A 14,142-nucleotide genomic window follows, 5' to 3' on the forward strand; every position below is an offset into this window, starting at 1 on the left:
CATTGGCAGTTGTGATTTGTATCTCACAAATCTGACCATTCTTCTCAGAATTCTGATTTAGTACTTCACAATTCTATATACTCTAATTCTATACTCCATAGTTCTGATTTTTCTCCATAGGATTGAGTTACAAACTTACAATTATGAGTTTATATCTCACATTTCTGACCTTTTTCTTTCTTTCTCTGAATTCTGAGTTTACATCTTTACAGTTTTTTTTCACCTGGCCTGACCTGACAACATGCACATGCAGAATTCTGAGGGGGAAAAAGTCAGAATTGTGAGATCTATTCTCGCAATTGCAAAATATAAAAAAGCAATTCTGAGAAAACAATTCCTAATTGTGAGATACAAATTCTCAATCGCAGTTACCTTTTTTAAATATTTTTAATCCGTAGTGGAAACAAGCTTGCATAAAAGAAAAAAATATATAGCTTGGGTAATAACAGAGCTGGGAGACTAGCTTTGGTCCCTAACCTGGTACTCCAGAAACTGTTCGGGGCAGCTGCCTCCATTAAATATCAGCAGAGGCTGTTATATGTGTGTAAAGTACCGAATGGCTTATGGTCCAGTTCAGCAGGACGGCACTAAAAACAGCTCACACTGAACTCAGCTTCACCAAACCCCGCACAGAGTCTTCATGGAGCGAGTCCTGGCTGGCGGGGTTGAAGAGCTGCGCCGGGTGAACGTTGTGACCCAGGTGGGTGGCGCAGGGCAGGGCTGCAGGCGGGGAGGGCGTCTCTTCAGGACTGATGAAATGTTGATGGTGTAGGTGATGGTGACAGTGGATCTCAGAGTCTCGCAGGGCCATCAGCTCTCCTCCGCAGCTGAGGCCAGGGATAGAGGAGGGCAGCGAGGCCTGAGAGGGGCCCAGAGTGGAGCACGGCCCACCCAGAGAGGTCTTGGCCTGGAGGGGAGCGCCTCCGCCCAGAATGATGGGCTGACTGTGGAGCAGCGGGTTGGTGGCGGCCTGCAAAACGAATTTGGTGCTCTGAATGCACTGGTCTTGAGCACACTGGGTTGAAGGATGAAGGACAGAGAGAAAAGGGAAAGCCAGGAAGAAGTCAGACCCAACAAAGAATCAAATGTTACAGAAAAACACGTCACAGGGCTCCAAACTGCTGATGACTGTTGTGCTTGCTTGTGATTACTACAGTTTTCACCTGGCAGTTGACAGAGTATCATCGGTCACCAGCATATGTTGTGTTTTAGATGCTGGCATGGTCATGTCAAGCAACCTGCCCATGTTGGCATCTGTGTTATTTAAAAACTTTCTAAGTGACAAATGAATTTGCGCAAAAATGGGCATCTATGTACTAATGGCAATTGCATTTTGAATTCTTGTCACAAATGTGTAGGGTTTTATGTTGTTTTGGAGCCCTGGTTTAGATGAGACCAGTGTCTGTCGGTTAGAATGACAAAACAATTATTAGAAGGTTATGATTATAAAGATTAGAGAGTGTGTTGATCAAAAGAATAAAGAAAGACAGAAAAAGAAGTTAGGCGTTAATAATATCTGGGTAAATGTCACCAAACCTGTAAAGAACGTGTTGAGGACATATTTCACTTTTCTTAATGGAAAAAGCCATTCTTGGACTATTGAGATGAATGTTTTTTCATTAAGCACCCCCATTCTCATATTGTAAAACAATATGTAATTTAATTTTTTAAGCTGTGAAATATAACTAAATATTATTATTGTCAAAATAACTTTGAATTTATTGTAATATATATTAAAATGTAATTTATTCCTGAGATGGAAGAACTGAATTTCTTCAGTGTCACATGAATCTTCAGAAATCATTGACTCATGTAATATTCCTTATCAATGTTTTTGTTTTTTGATGAAAATACATTTCTAAAGAACAGAACAAAAGTCTCCACTGCCATTTTTGACCAATCTAATGCAATATCATTATAGATTTAAAAATGAATATAAAAATATGAATTCAATGCATAATTATTATGAAAAAAAAAAAAGAATGGTCCATACTTTGGCTTTGTTTTCATTCTTCATGTATGCATGCATGTATTTGTTCACTTGTTTAAGGTGAAATGTGACCTGGATACTTCTGTGTGAGATTCATCCATTTAACCTAATGGATTGGTGAATCGAAATATTATGTTAAGTAATGCCACAAAGATTTTAAAACCTATTTGAAAGCTTACATAACACAATCATCACTAAAAAACATCTGGATCCCTTAAGGGACTGAATAATTGGCATCAAATCAGCGGCTGATGTGTTTCGCTGAATCCAGACAGTGTGCATCAGTATTCATGATCTGATCATGAGCTGATTTGTTCACACAGCCCACGCCGTCTGCCAATCACACCAATGACATCACTGACCACGTCTGTCCAATTATATTTCACAAGATTTTCACCAGTTTATACTGGTTTTTTGATCAAATAAATCTGGCTTTGGGGAGTATGAGACTTATCTTACTTGAGATATCTTACCCACCCCCAAACATTTGAATGGTATTGTACTTTTTTTCATTATTTAAAAATAGAATATGTATTTTTATTGCGTCCTCCTTTACCGACAGCAGCATTCCGTCTGGGAAATGTGTCTAAAACTCTGAATTCCGGATTTGCAGTGTGTGTCGCAGACTTCTGGACTCCACTATATAGCTCAAATCACTGTTTAACCTTGAAGTGCTTTGAACATAAATGGCTTCATTACAATGGCTCAAGCACAACAGACTGGACACACACACACACACACACACACACACACACACACACAGACAGTCGGTGAGAGGACAGAGTACGGCCGTCTTACCATGTGACTCTGGACTTGATTGGAGGGGCAGGCGCCGGTGCCGTTTGTCTGGGCTGCAGGCTGCGGAGTGTCTGGTTGGACAAAACCTCTTCTGTCAATCAAACTGCAAAGAGAAAGAAGTGGATGATAGATTCCAACCATGAGTCAGGGAATGTAGGTGAGGGAGGCGGAGAGAAGAGGATCTGTGTGTGTGTGTGTGTGTGTGTGTGTGCACGGAGTCCTCCTCCAACTCAACATGCCCACACACAGAGCAGATGGCAGCCAGTGATGCTGTTCCTGCTTCTGCTTTGTGTTCCTGGCTCCGTGAGAAAGTCATTAATGGCGTGCTGAACTCTTGTGTGAGTGTGTAAGCAGGTTTTGACGTCAGCAAGCCTCCTCTGAAGCGATTCAGGAATGTTCCTCCGTTATCTAAGATACTCCCGGAGTGAGAACGCTGATTGGTTTTTGCCTGAATGAGTGAGAAACCTGCTGAGATCGCCAATCTTTCTACAAGATCAGCATGAATCTCTTGGCTGATAACGTGCCTGGATAATGATTTTTCAAGGAAGCTGATTCATATCTTATTTGAAATGGACTTTTTATGTAGACTGGAATTAAATTCTCTGATTCGGAGTTATGAATGATGTAAAGGACAAAGCTTTGTTGGGCAAACAGAGGCTAATTGTTTTCTCATTTTTGCTGGAGGTTTAGATTTACTTTTCTGTATGCATATAAGATAACCTGCTACATTTGCCAACAAGAGCAGACTACATGAGATTATTTGCTTAAATTGAGTAACCAATTTAAGTGAGATTAACATATTTAATATTTCTGCTAGAGACATGAAAGGAACAGTTCACCCAAAAAAGACAATTCTGTCATCATTCACTCACCCTCGTATCATCCCAAACCCATAAAATTTGAATTCATCTTCAAAACAGAAATTCAAATATTTTGAATGAAACCTGAAGGACTTCTGTTCCTCTGATGAGAGTCCATAATAAAGACATTGTAGAAGTAATTTATTCATGTAACCTCACTGGTTCTTACATGTCCAGCAAGCATATTTGAGCCTCTGTTCTAACCCTTAAATCACACATCATGAGTGTTGAGGAAAAAGCGTGCAATGGCTTTTTGGATTTTTTGAACTTTGACTTGGTTGACAAAAAAACTGGCAAAACAGACTTGCATTCAAGAACTTGAGGTACATCTGAGCCAAGTCTTAAAGGTGGCCTCTTTTAACACGGTGGGCCTGAAAGCAGCCATCCGGAACATCCTAGAAACCAATCAGCAAAGTCCTGGCAAGCATCTATAACAACATAATTTTGCATTATGGCGGTGAGTTTTGAACAAGAAAAACCATTCAAATTCCCTAACAATTTATCATCATTTAAAAAAAGTATTAAAACTGTTACATTTGGGGATCCAATGATTTAAAAATTCCAACAAGCCAATAATTACATGTACATTTAGTCATTTAGCAGATTATTTTTTCCAAACCGACTTACAAATGAGGACAATAGAAGCAATCAAAATCAACAAAAGAGCAATGATATACAAGTGCTATAACAAGCCTCAGTTAGCTTACGGCAGTACACATAGCAAGGTTTTTTTTATTATGTAACATATAAAAAGAAAACAGATAGAATAGAAAAAGAATAGCACAAGCTAGTTTTAGAGGATTTTTTTGCTAATTGTATAATAAATAAAAAGACTAAGTCTAAAAGGGGCCCTTTTTTAAGAATAGAATTAGAATAGAGATTGCTAGAGTTAGATGGTCAAATAAAGATGGAAGAGATGAGTTTTAAGCCGATTCTTGAAGATGGCTAGCACTCAGCTGCTCGGATTGAGGTCATTCGTGGAGGGAACATTTCATTTAAAAGCAACATTATGGCCGATAACAAATATTTGTCCAATATTAAAAGGTTTTGGTAAAAATTAAAATAGCCTAAAGTCTGATTGAGAAGTTTGTCCCATTTAAATAAAGGTAGTACTCCGTATACAGTACATACTGTGCAGTATGCAGCACTGCGTTCAATCTGAACAGACACTGAACATAAGACACAACCATCAATGTGCTGCACTCACCTCGGCGGCAGAGGTCCACACAGTGCAGCGCAGCAGTTGGTGAGGAAGTTTCCGTAGCTGTAGGGGTTAAAGTTGCCTTTGCCTCGTTTGGATGACCATGAACCTTTGATCTGAAACAGTGATGTGACCGTTGAGAACTACAGTAGCTGAGAGGGACAAGCTGCCAACATCAACGAGACGCTCAGAGACGACAGGCTGCCTTAATAAACCCAGTGATGAACCAGGGTCACGGGGAAGAGAGTTATAGCCTGATTCTGTTTTGCGTTACGGTGAGAAACACCTGCAAACATACTGACCTTCAAAGCCAGTCTTTTGAAGTGCTCATTAATTGTCCTCCTGTTATGACTTGTCGTACTTTCCGAGTGTCTCTTTTGATCTTGGCTCACAGTCTTGACCCGAGGGACAAATTTAAATCAACTTTGTGTGCAGGGTGCAAAATTAACCTGCGGTCGGGTGATTTGAGGAAATTTACTGCTCGTAAAGATTTCTTAATGGCCGTGAAATATATATTTTTGTTCTTTTAAAAATGGGATTACATACTGTATCGGTTTCTTCCTTGCATATTTATAAAAGCAAAAAATATTCTATATACTGAGCTGATATTCAGATTTTCTGAAAAAAATAAAATGTTTCATATGCATTCAAATGCTTAGGGGTCGGTAATATGATTATTATTATTATTATTATATATTTATTTCCAAAAATATTTTTATTCAGCAAAAATTCATTGGATTGGTCAAAAGTGACTCAATTGTGTTTTCAATAAAATAAGTTCTCGTGAATTTATAATAATCTATGAAAAATAATCCTGAACAACAACAATTAAGCAGAACAAGCATCTTCAACTGTGATAACTAGAATGAATGTTTCTTGAGCACATCACAGGAATTCATTATATTTTAAAATATAGCATTGGTAAGCATAAAAGACTTCTCAAAAATATTCTCAACCCTAAACCTTTGAAGGGTAGTGTGCATAGAGTATTACATACAGTCCTGGGTGAATTTGTATAAAACACTGTTAATTACCACATCACGTCACTTTCATTAATTAAAGAATATTGTGTTCATATTCTAAGAGTTAGATTTTAATATTGAAAGGGAGGTACTCACGTCTTCATTGGTGGTCTGATTGGAGCTGATCAGGTAGGTATGGAATCCAGACAGTCCCACGATGGACCAGACGGAGAAAAAGCACACCACCACTTCCAGAACAGTACGACCGTCAAGGAAAATAGAAATCTGTACATGTATTACTGCATCCACTTATTATAAGAGCTGCCTGACAGCTTCAGAAAAAGGACTCAAGTATGCTAGTGTTACGATCATCAGCTGGAGTGCCCATGAACTCTTATATAGGGCATTCCTATTTCCATCAACCAACAGATGTCACCATATAATCACTTGGACACTAGCACCTTTCATTCTGTTACACCACACCCGAACTACATTCCCCATGAGTCACTGCATCACAATCTCCTTGCCACACCTGCACCTCATTCATCTGCCAATTAGACACACACACCTGCAGCTAATACAGAGACACATATTTAAGCAGCACAATCACTCTCACTCACTGCGAAGTCTTGTTTAGACCCGTCTAGCATTTCAGAGCGTTTTCCCTGTGTTTGTTCTTCCTGTGATTGATCTTGGATTGTTTAAACTGACTCTGATTCTCTGCTGCCTGCCCTGACCTCTGCTTGTTACCGTTTATGATTCTGGATATCCCTGACACCGTTCCTGATTTCTGCCTGTCTGACCATTCTCTTAATAAAGTTCTGCACATGGATCTGAACACCTCCGACTCCTCGTTACAGCTAGAGTTAAATCACTTTTTTATGCTTTTTGCATCATTCCAGCACTGCAATACAGACACCAGACTCTCATCTTTAAAATGCTGAAAGTGTGCTCGACTACACCGCACTTCTGGTTATGTGCCTGGTTAAAGCTCTGTTCTTTGTCATTTGTTGAATCACGGCTGCCAGAAAATTAATAAAAAACGTACACAAACCTTTAATAGACAAAAATCTGCTAACTGCCGGCTTTCCGCAAGTGCTAATAACAAACAGCGCTGATTTTAGTCAATAAGGCGCATCTGCGATGAGTTTAATTTATACTGCCATTCAAAAACCCGGGGTCGATATGATTTTTCATTATCATATCATTTGCAAATATATGAATTTAAAAGTACTTTTTTTGACTCACTTAAATTGGACTTAATATCTTTATATGTAATTTCTGTCTTATGCTTAAAGCAAAGGTTACTGTTAAATGTATACTTGCAAGCATTTACGATAAATTAAAATTAACTATTTTATGCAATTTGGCTGCACAACTCAAAGTCAAAAATACTGATTAAGAAAACAATTTGCAGTTTGTACCTTGCAAAGCGGGTTTTTGCTGGCACTAGCATGTGTTGACTTGCTTATGGGAGTAAGCCTATCATGAAGCAATAAATGATGCATGACAAGCTTATAATTGACCGTGAGCAGGAAGCCGGTCTCACTAATGAACACAACAGTGAATACAAATCACTCTTCTGCATATTTGTGCAGTCAGACAGAAGATCTTTCCTCGCTGTTTTCCTTTTCAAGCCAATCTCAGATATGCAAAGACTTCCCACAGTCCATATTTAATAACATACTTCTTTCCATTGAAAAGAGAGGGGTACAGACACATAGCAATGAAGATGTAGAGAAAGTCAGTGTGGGCTGCTTTTCTGCAATTGTGTTCCAGAGGTTAGAAAACCAGAAATAGACTCCTATTGCACCGCCTCTTCCCACACACACTTTAGTGAAAGGATATCTGGCAGGGCTGTCTTTGAGAGCATTAAGAAAGCCAGTCCTGTTGGATCCTGCAGGAAAAGCACTGGTTATGTAACAAAGAAATGCTGTCACAGAAAAATGAAACACAAGTCTCAAATGAAAAAGCAGGAAGCATATTGAGCAAAGAATCACTGGAATAAGAAATTAGCCAGCTGCTGTCTTACAGATGTTTACAGGCACTCGAAATCCTAGAGTTTTATGGAATTCATGGATGCCAACATTAGCAGATATTTGTTAATTAAAAAAAAAAACAGGCGAGCATTCCTTGTATCTTTGTTTAAAGAGTATACTTATTATGGAAATAGTATACTCTAAAATAATATACTTTAGTGTAAACTGAATGTAGTGTTTTTGGACACTGCACTGCATGTTATGTAAAATTTAATTATATAATTAAAATAGACTTTTCATAACACACATAATTAACTTAAGCAATTTTTTGACTCAGTTTAAACTGAACTACATCTTTATACGTAACTTCATATTTACTTCTCTCGTATGCTTAAAGTATACTGTTAAAAGTACTTAAAAGCATTTACATTAAATTAAAATAAACTTGTATGTCATGTATTTACATGTGTTTGTAATTACACATTTGTGATGAAGTTGCAGTTTAGTATATTTAATATTTAATTTAAACTTTAAATGCAATATTAAATAAATATTTCATATTAAATACAAAATGTATAGTATATATATATTTATATATATCTAAGTCACCTTTCAAGTCAAGTCAACTTTATTTAAATAGTGCTTTTAACAATACAGATTGTGTCAAAACAGCTTTACAGTATTAAACAAGAAAATTGTGTGTCGTTAACGCAAGAGGACGATAGTAAACACTCAATTTTCAGTTAAAGACTTAAAAGTTCATTATTAATTCAGTTATGTCATCATCTATGGAATGATATTGCGGACTTTATTCAAAAGGTATTGCAAATTGTATTTGCAATTGCGTTTTCAATTTGTGGACGCATAAAATGTGACATAATCCAAACGCAAATGCAAATCGCGCATTACCGTTTTCATTTTCGATTAAGTGAACGCACAGTGTCTGCCAAATTTAAAATGGAAATGCAAAGTCCGTTTGCAATTGTGTTTCCCATATCTTACGAGCTTTGAGCCTGTCATATTTAAATAGCAATATTAATTACCACATTTGCCTTTTCACTCTCTCTGCACTGTGCATGTAAACTGCCAAAACTCAAATGGAATCGCAATACCTTTTGCATTTGAATTTCCAACGTCTACACGGAAACCTGTCAATCAAGTGACAGGGTGGGGCCATTTTATTGGGCGTGTTTGCATTGGGAAGTGAAGATCGTACTTAAATGTACCATGTTTTTACTAGGGTAAATATGAGTTAACGATAGTGTTTATAATTAAGCCACAGTAGCCACAAATGTATTACAGTTGTCTGAGACGTTATGAAATGTTCTTTAACATCATGAACCATAAAATGTAGTCAGTGTTCTGCTATTGTTTATTTTCATAATAGGTAAACACAGGCCACAAGTTAACACGGTCACATTTCCTCAAGCAGCTGCACGATGTAAGGCCGAGAGTCCTGTCTTGAATCTAGAAATCTGGTGCTGATTCAGTGTAGCTTTGTAGCTCAGTGGTTAGTGACTGTTATCTCTCACGGCATACTGTCTTTTAGCGCGTGTTCGAAACCTGGGCCAACACAGACGTTCTTTATTTTTTTGTTTATCCTACTAACTTCAGCCGCCAAACGGGCGATCATACAGTGAGGAAAATTGCAGTAGTCAAGGCGAGCTGACATGTTAGTAGGATAAACAAAAAAATAAAGAACGTCTGTGTTGGCCCAGGTTTCGAACACGCGCTAAAAGACGGTATGCCGTGAGAGATAACAGTCACTAACCACTGAGCTACCAAGCTACACTGAATCAGCACCAGATCTCTAGATTCAAGACAGGACTCTCGGCCTTACATCGTTCAGCTGCTAAATCAAGGAAATGTGACCGTGTTAACTTGTGGCCTGTGTTTACCTATTATGAAAATAAACAATAGCAGAACACTGACTACATTTTATGGTTCATGATGTTAAAGAACATTTCATAACGTCTCAGACAACTGTACATTTGTGGCTACTGTGGCTTAATTATAAACACTATCGTTAACTCATATTTACCCTAGTAAAAACATGGTACATTTTAGTACGATCGTCACTTCCCAATGCAAACACGCCCAATAAAATGGCCCCACCCTGTCACTTGATTGACAGGTTTCCGTGTAGACGTTGGAAATTCAAATGCAAAAGGTATTGCGATTCCATTTGAGTTTTGGCAGTTTACATGCACAGTGCAGAGAGAGTGAAAAGGCAAATGTGGTAATTAATATTGCTATTTAAATATGACAGGCTCATAGCTCGTAAGATATGGGAAACACAATTGCAAACGGACTTTGCATTTCCATTTTAAATTTGGCAGACACTGTGCGTTCACTTAATCGAAAATGAAAACGGTAATGCGCGATTTGCATTTGCGTTTGGATTATGTCACATTTTACACATCAAATACAATTTGCAATGCCTTTTGAATAAAGTCCGCAATATCATTCCATAATCATCCAGCTCAGTTCAGTTCAAATAGTATCTGTGCAATCAAGTTGACAAAAATGCCAGAATTTAAGTTTTACTTTAGTATTGTCAGTCAACACAATCAAAATAAGGGCCAGATTTACTAAACCAGGCAAACTAGCATTAGAGCACAAATCCATAAAATTCTGCGGGTGATTTACTGACAACGTGCACATTATGACCATAATGACCAGCGCAATCTACCAAGAGCAGCGCAAATTACAGCCTGCTTTAAGATATGTTTTTTGGGCATTAAATAATGATGCAAATACCAGTAATTTGATGAGCGCATATGTTTTGTGATTAATTTTAATACTCTCCTCCCATAAACTTTGTGTCTGAAAGGAAGTCGCAAAAATAACTGTGATCACGCCTTTTCAGCACTAATTCTTCACTGCAATTCTTCACTAAATCCTGACAGTACTATTTAAATGCCAAAAGATGGTTTGCGCTGGTGCAAGATGTTAGTAAATCTGGCCCCAAGTGTCTTTTAAAAAATTAAAAAATTAAGTCATTGTCATGAAAGTGTACTTTCTGTAAGTGGCATTTATTTTATTAATATTATATTATCTGCAAGCACACGTAATATTTGTAAATATTCTTTTTAGAATTGACGTTCTCAATTGCACAATAAGTGTCACAAGCTTCCAGTAAACAGAGACAACAACAACACACAGATAGTAAAAATAAGAAATGAATAAAATACACATATATAAATATAATGTGTATATAATATTTATAATATTCTAGTATATGTATATATACAGTACAGACCAAAAGTTTGGACACACCTTCTCAATCAAAGGGTTTTCTTTATTTTCATGACTATGAAAATTGTAGGCTATTTGACCAAGAAGGAGAGTGATGGGGTGCTGCGCCAGATGACCTGGCCTCCACAGTCACCGGACCTGAACCCAATCGAGATGGTTTAGGGGTGAGCTGGACCGCAGACAGAAGGCAAAAGGGCCAACAAGTGCTAAGCATCTCTCGGGGAACTCCTTCAAGACTGTTGGAAGACCATTTCAGGTGACTACCTCTTGAAGCTCATCAAGAGAATGCCAAGAGTGTGCAAAGCAGTAATCAAAGCAAAAGGTGGCTACTTTGAAAAACTCTTTAAATGAGAAGGTGTATATATATTTGTATGTACAGGTGTGCTATAAATAAAATAGAGCAGGGATAGAATAAAAAATAAGTTGTAGGGATGTACGAGGATGTAGGGTGATAAATAAGGTTATTGCACATACTTTTATTGCACAATGGGAGAACATTTAACTGTTCATGAGTTAGATTGCCAGGGGAAAGACACTGTTCTTGTGCCTGGCAATAATCCTTTCAGTGGTCCAAACCATTCTCTGTAGTTTTCTGATTTTGTAGCTGAACCAAACCAGACAGTTATTGAAGTGCACAGGACAGACTCAGTGACGGCTGAGTAGAACTGTTTCAGCAGCTCCTGTGGCAGGTTGAATTTCCTCAGCTGGCGTAGGTAGTACAACCTCTGCTGGGCCTTTTTCACAATGGAGTTGCTGGATTGTCCCACTTCAGGTCCTGAGAGATGGTGGTGCAGGAATCTGAATGACTCCACTGCAGTCACAGTGCTGTTCATGATGGTGAGTGAGGGGAGAGCAGGGGGGTTTCTCCTTAAGTCCACTGTCATCGCCACTGTTTTGAGCGTGTTCAGCTCCAGATTGTTGTGAATGCAGTAGACAGCAAGCTCTTTAACCTCCTGTCTGTAAGCTGGCTTTTTGCCATCCTGGATGAGGCCGATGACTGTAGTGTTGTCTGCAAACTACAGGAGCTTGACAGACGGGTCTTTAGATGTGCAGTCGTTGGTGTACAGGGAGAAGAGCAGTGGAAAGAGAACACACCCCTGAGGGGCACCAGTGCTGGTGGTGCGGCTGATGGATGTCAATACACCAGTTGTCTCTAGCTGTTGCCCATCTATCAGAAAGCTGGTGATCCATTGACAGATAGAGCTAAGGACAGAGAGCAGGATTAGTTTGGTCTTGTTGGGATGATGGTGTTGAAAGCAGAGCTAAAGTGCACAAACAGGATCCTCACATAAGTCCCAGATGTTGCAGGATGAAGTGCAGTCCCATGTCCATCCACGGACCTGTTTGCTCGATAAGCAAACTTCAAGGGGTCCAGTGATGTCCTTCAGATACGCTAACACCAGCTTCTCAAATGTCTTCATGACCATAGACCTTAGAGCCACTGGTAGAGCGTTTGAAGCAGACAGGGAGTTTGCACAGCTCCAGTGATATGAAGATCTGTAGAAGAAGGGGGCCAGCTGGTCAGCACTGGTTTTCAGACATACTGGTGTCACACCGTCAGGGCCTGATACCTTTGTTCTTTATGAAGACCTGCCACACATCATCTTCACTGAACTGAAGTGCAAGAGTTGGGGAGAGGGGGGTTGCAGGAGGTGTTGATGGCTGTGTGGAGAGATGTTCGGAGCGGTTGTAGAGTGTTAGACTGGGAGTTTCAAATCTACAGTAAAACTCATGTAGGTCTTCAGCAAGTTGTTGGTAAGCCTGGCCTCAGTGCAGGGGGATGGTATCTTGCAGTTGATGGTGTCTTTCAGTCCTTTCCACACTGATGCAGGGTCATTGGCAGTAGGGATGCACCGAATATTCGCCCACCGAAAATTTTTCGGCCGATAGACTTTTATGAAGTGAAGTGACATTCAGCCAAGTATGGTGACCCATACTCGGAATTTGTGCTCTGCGTTTAACCCATCCAAAGTGCACACACACAGAGCAGTGAACACACACACACACTGTGAGCACACACCCGGAGCAGTGGGCAGCCATTTTATGCTGCGGCGCCCGGGGAGCAGTTGGGGGTTCGATGCCTTGCTCAAGGGCACCTAAGTCATGGTATTGAGGGCCGTGTTGTTATCACCGAAACAACACGGCCGAAATGTTGTGATGACGCAAACAGAAACCGCGACCTGCACGTGCACCTGCATAGCGCAGACCACGAGCTCCCCGCGACATTCACTTCACACCAGTGAGAACATTCTCTCTCTTCTTATTCCTTTATTCGCAGCACTAAAGCATCTCCTAACAAAGAGATTAAGACGGACCATGAAGTGAAAACAAAGAAAAGTACAGTCTGTTAGCACACGTCTCACTGAGATCTTTTCGGATCCTCTGCACTTCATCGCGAATGTGCTTGATCCACGTTATAAAGACCATTACTTGGATGCGGAAATAAGGCAGCGCGCACGAGAAATGATCCAGGCCGCGCTGGATGCGGAGAACCCGCGTGGAGACCGAGAAGCGCCAAGCGCCGGAGACTGAGATCAGAGCGCAGAAAAAAAGACTCTCGTGTCTGCACCAGATGAGGCGCATGCACCCTCGTTGTCTGATATGTTCAGTGGAATTCTGCAAGAAAGTGCCTCAAATAATAATAATACGTTGGCTATTTTGTTCTTAGGCTACTATATATGTGACATTATATATATATATATATATATATATGCACACACACACACACACACACACACACATACATATTATCAGATTGTAGCCATTTTTCTGCTAGATGTTCTGCTAAATTTCTGCTTTAATTTGAAAAAATTGTTTATTCATGCCCTGGCCCTATTTAAATACACTCTTTCAAATATTTCTTAAATGTCAGGTAGATGACAAGCTCAACTGCTCAACAGCTAGATGGTTATCTGTCTGAAGTCCCCATCCCCAGAAGTGATAACAGTCTTGCCTACTGGAGAAGTAATGCACTTCCTAGTCCTACAGAGAAAAATTTCAAATGCACTTCACCTAAATGCACTTTGTTTTTATGAGAGAACAGTTAATTTTAAAACCTTTCTGCAGGCCAGTAGGCCTGTACATTATTATTTAA

The 14,142-nt window shown here is 39.4% G+C and overlaps 1 protein-coding gene across 1 annotated transcript in view; it reads right to left on the reverse strand.

Annotated features, from left to right (window-relative positions):
* Positions 1-363: 363 nt before the first annotated feature.
* The window catches only part of LOC132107076 (palmitoyltransferase ZDHHC14-like), a 36,151-nt gene continuing 22,372 nt past the window's right edge, over positions 364-14,142 (reverse strand). Inside the window, exons 5-9 of the mRNA XM_059513236.1 lie at positions 7,660-7,708; positions 5,968-6,070; positions 4,856-4,965; positions 2,789-2,891; positions 364-1,015 (exon numbers count right to left, since the gene is read on the reverse strand). Coding sequence (XP_059369219.1) covers positions 599-1,015; positions 2,789-2,891; positions 4,856-4,965; positions 5,968-6,070; positions 7,660-7,708 — 782 coding nt within the window. The 3' untranslated portion in view covers positions 364-598. The remainder of the gene's footprint in view (positions 1,016-2,788; positions 2,892-4,855; positions 4,966-5,967; positions 6,071-7,659; positions 7,709-14,142) is intronic.

The sequence above is a fragment of the Carassius carassius genome, chromosome 27 (genome assembly GCF_963082965.1).
Source record: "Carassius carassius chromosome 27, fCarCar2.1, whole genome shotgun sequence".
In the NCBI taxonomy this organism is placed as follows: Eukaryota; Metazoa; Chordata; class Actinopteri; order Cypriniformes; family Cyprinidae; genus Carassius; species Carassius carassius.